Genomic DNA, 2,727 nt, shown 5'->3' with positions numbered 1-2,727 from the left:
CGATGGGATCTATTTTCTTTCGGCTAAAAAAAAACTGCTTCGATCTTCTCAGGGTTTCTTGTAGGTACTTCGTTGCCATTTTGGGACACCAAGAACTGGCAAGAAAGGCGGTATCGTCAGCGTAAAGTGCCATGGAGTTTTTCACCGTTTTTGGCATTTCGGATACATATATTGTGAAAAATATTGGAGACAGCAGAGATCCTTGCGGAACTCCGGCTGAAAGAGACCTCTCTGAAGACAATACTCCGTCAAATCTGGCTCTAAACTTGCGAGAATGCAGGTAAGAAGCTAAAAGTTGGACCATGGAGAGTGGGAAACCTGCCGTAAGCAGTTTGTATAGCAGTCCTTTGGGCCGTACTTTATCAAACGATTTGGCTACATCCAAAAACACAGCTCCTGTGACTTGTTTCCGGTTATATCCATCCGTGATTGGTTCCACTACTCGGAGCACTTGTTGCACAGTGGAATGTTGGCTTTAAAAACCGAACTGTTCCTACTGTATGATATTCTTTTCTTTCGTTATTGTGTTGAATCTTTAGCATTGACTATATTCGTCAGTGCTACTAAAGCTTTTCGAGGGAGGTTCCGCAACGTCAAGTTAGTAATGCCGTCCGGTCCTGGTGCCGTTCTCACTTTACTCGACATAATAGTGTTCTGGATTTCCTGAACGGTTCGAAACCAATAGCTTCCGTTGATTCATTTTTCACTTTGCGGTTGACGTCCTCAATGTGGTCCAATTCCGCATAGTTGTAACTACAGCTGCATTGGCGTTGGAGGTTATCTGCGAAAGCTTCAGACTTTTCTTCTGGACTGTATACCATTCCTCGTAAACCGTGAATCGGCGGGGTTGGTTTCCTATCTGAGTGCAATGCTTTGGCCATCCGCCAAACACTGTTGTCTTCTGTGGAAAGAGAAAGTAGTTTCTCTTCCCAACTATCATTCCGGACCTTTCTGAGAGCCTCCTTGACTCTATCGTTGAGCTAGAGTGCTTCTCTCTGATAAGCTCCGCCATCAATAGGTTATTACCACCAATAACACCCAAGAATCGCTCGAATTTCATGTTTTCTATTTTCAGCTGTTTGAAATGCAGGAATAAGAAAAAACCTTCTAATTTTACACAGACATCCTAAAGGACTAATGAACACGTAGGTACCTTTCATTTTGCAAACACAGAACCTTTCATAAACTATAATTGATCATTTCAAAGAGCGATTTAACGAGCACACATATATAGGTATTAAATATGAATAACAAATATTAATCGCTCTTTGAAATGATCAATTATAGTTTCTGAAACGTTTATTTGTGATTGCAAAGTGATAGATACTTACGTATCAATTAGTCCTTCAGAAAGTATGTGTGAAATTAGCAGCCTTATATTATTCATTCGGTACCTGCATTTGTCCGATTTATTGTTACGTGAATATTGGCATTTTTTCGATATTCCGCTTGAATTATATATTTATTTGAAGTACCTATATGTACCTATTCGGTAATGATTGATTGCAAGTACTGACTTTGTTTTAAAGGTAAAAAAACCTGACCCGCCACCTCTTGTCCACATGTTTTTGGATAAGAACAAGATCTATGTTAAAACTGTCGAAATCAAAATCAGGATAGATATTTTTCAGGGGGACACGCAGAGTCTCTTCTGGTTTTGTTTGGCGCTAAACCTACTGAGAAGCCAGTTAGATACATCGACGACCTCAAGCTCTACTCCGCTAACGACGAGCAATTGGGAAATGTGGTAGCGTTCTTTGAGGCTATCGGAATGAAGCCGGGGAAAGATGAATGTGCCGTGGTTCAGGCGAAGAGAGAAGTCAAGTACAATTAATAGGGGACAGATCTGGTCGGCACGCAGAACCTGACGATACAAGAATGCCAGAGTCTTTCATCTACCTCAGAGCACATCAAGCCCTAAGATCCCTGAAATGAAATGAAGAACATTTTCAAGGCAAAATTTGTAAAAAAAATTTTTGTAGTCTCATTCTAAAATAAATTGAAGGACAACAATCAATACGGTAAGGACTTTCGGTTTCAAGGTGGACAGAGAAATGGGGAATCAGAAAAATTGGAGAACAAGATGAATATTTCAAATTTGATAGATAATTTTTGAAGGTCCTGAGAAGGACCGATTAGTTAGACGAACCATTCTCATCACAACAGTAATTTTTATATATTTATTCACTTCTTCTTCAAAGGTGCTGCTTTTTTCGGAGTTGCCACAGACTTGACTGATTTGGGTTTTGGAGCTTTCGGTTTCTTAGTTGGCGATTTCGCAATCTTCTTAGCTTTAGAAGGGGACTTGGCGGCTTTGGGGCTCTTCTTCTCGGTTGTTGCAACTGCTTTCTTCGTTTTCGTTACAGCGGCTTGTTTTTTGGCAACAGTAGACTTCTTTTTCTTCTTGTCGGTCACCACAGCTGATGCCGAAGTGGATTTTTTAAGATCATCTTTGGACTTGGAGGTGGCTTTTTTAATCACTTTCTTCTGGGATCCCGATGTCGAACCACCAGCTGCCAATTTGAACGAACCAGATGCGCCTTTTCCTTTTGTCTGAACTAAAGATCCAGATTGCACAGCTGATTTGAGGTATTTCTTAATGAAAGGAGCCAATTTTTCCGAATCTACTTTATAGTTGGAAGCTATAAATTTCTTGATGGCCTGCAATGACGATCCACTTCTTTCTTTCAAATCTTTGATGGCGTTATTAACCATCTCTGAAGTCGG

At 40.4% G+C, this 2,727-nt stretch overlaps 1 protein-coding gene across 1 annotated transcript; it reads right to left on the bottom strand.

The window, feature by feature from the left end:
- Positions 1-2,361: 2,361 nt before the first annotated feature.
- LOC123683289 (histone H1B-like) lies at positions 2,362-2,727 on the bottom strand (the record flags this gene model as incomplete). Its single annotated transcript, XM_045622225.1, has 1 exon — positions 2,362-2,727. A coding segment is annotated over one exon (366 nt), but the record flags the coding sequence as incomplete, so codon positions are not given.

This window comes from Harmonia axyridis, chromosome 6, assembly GCF_914767665.1.
Source record: "Harmonia axyridis chromosome 6, icHarAxyr1.1, whole genome shotgun sequence".
Classification (NCBI taxonomy): Eukaryota; Metazoa; Arthropoda; class Insecta; order Coleoptera; family Coccinellidae; genus Harmonia; species Harmonia axyridis.
This window is presented reverse-complemented; position numbering and strand designations above follow the sequence as displayed.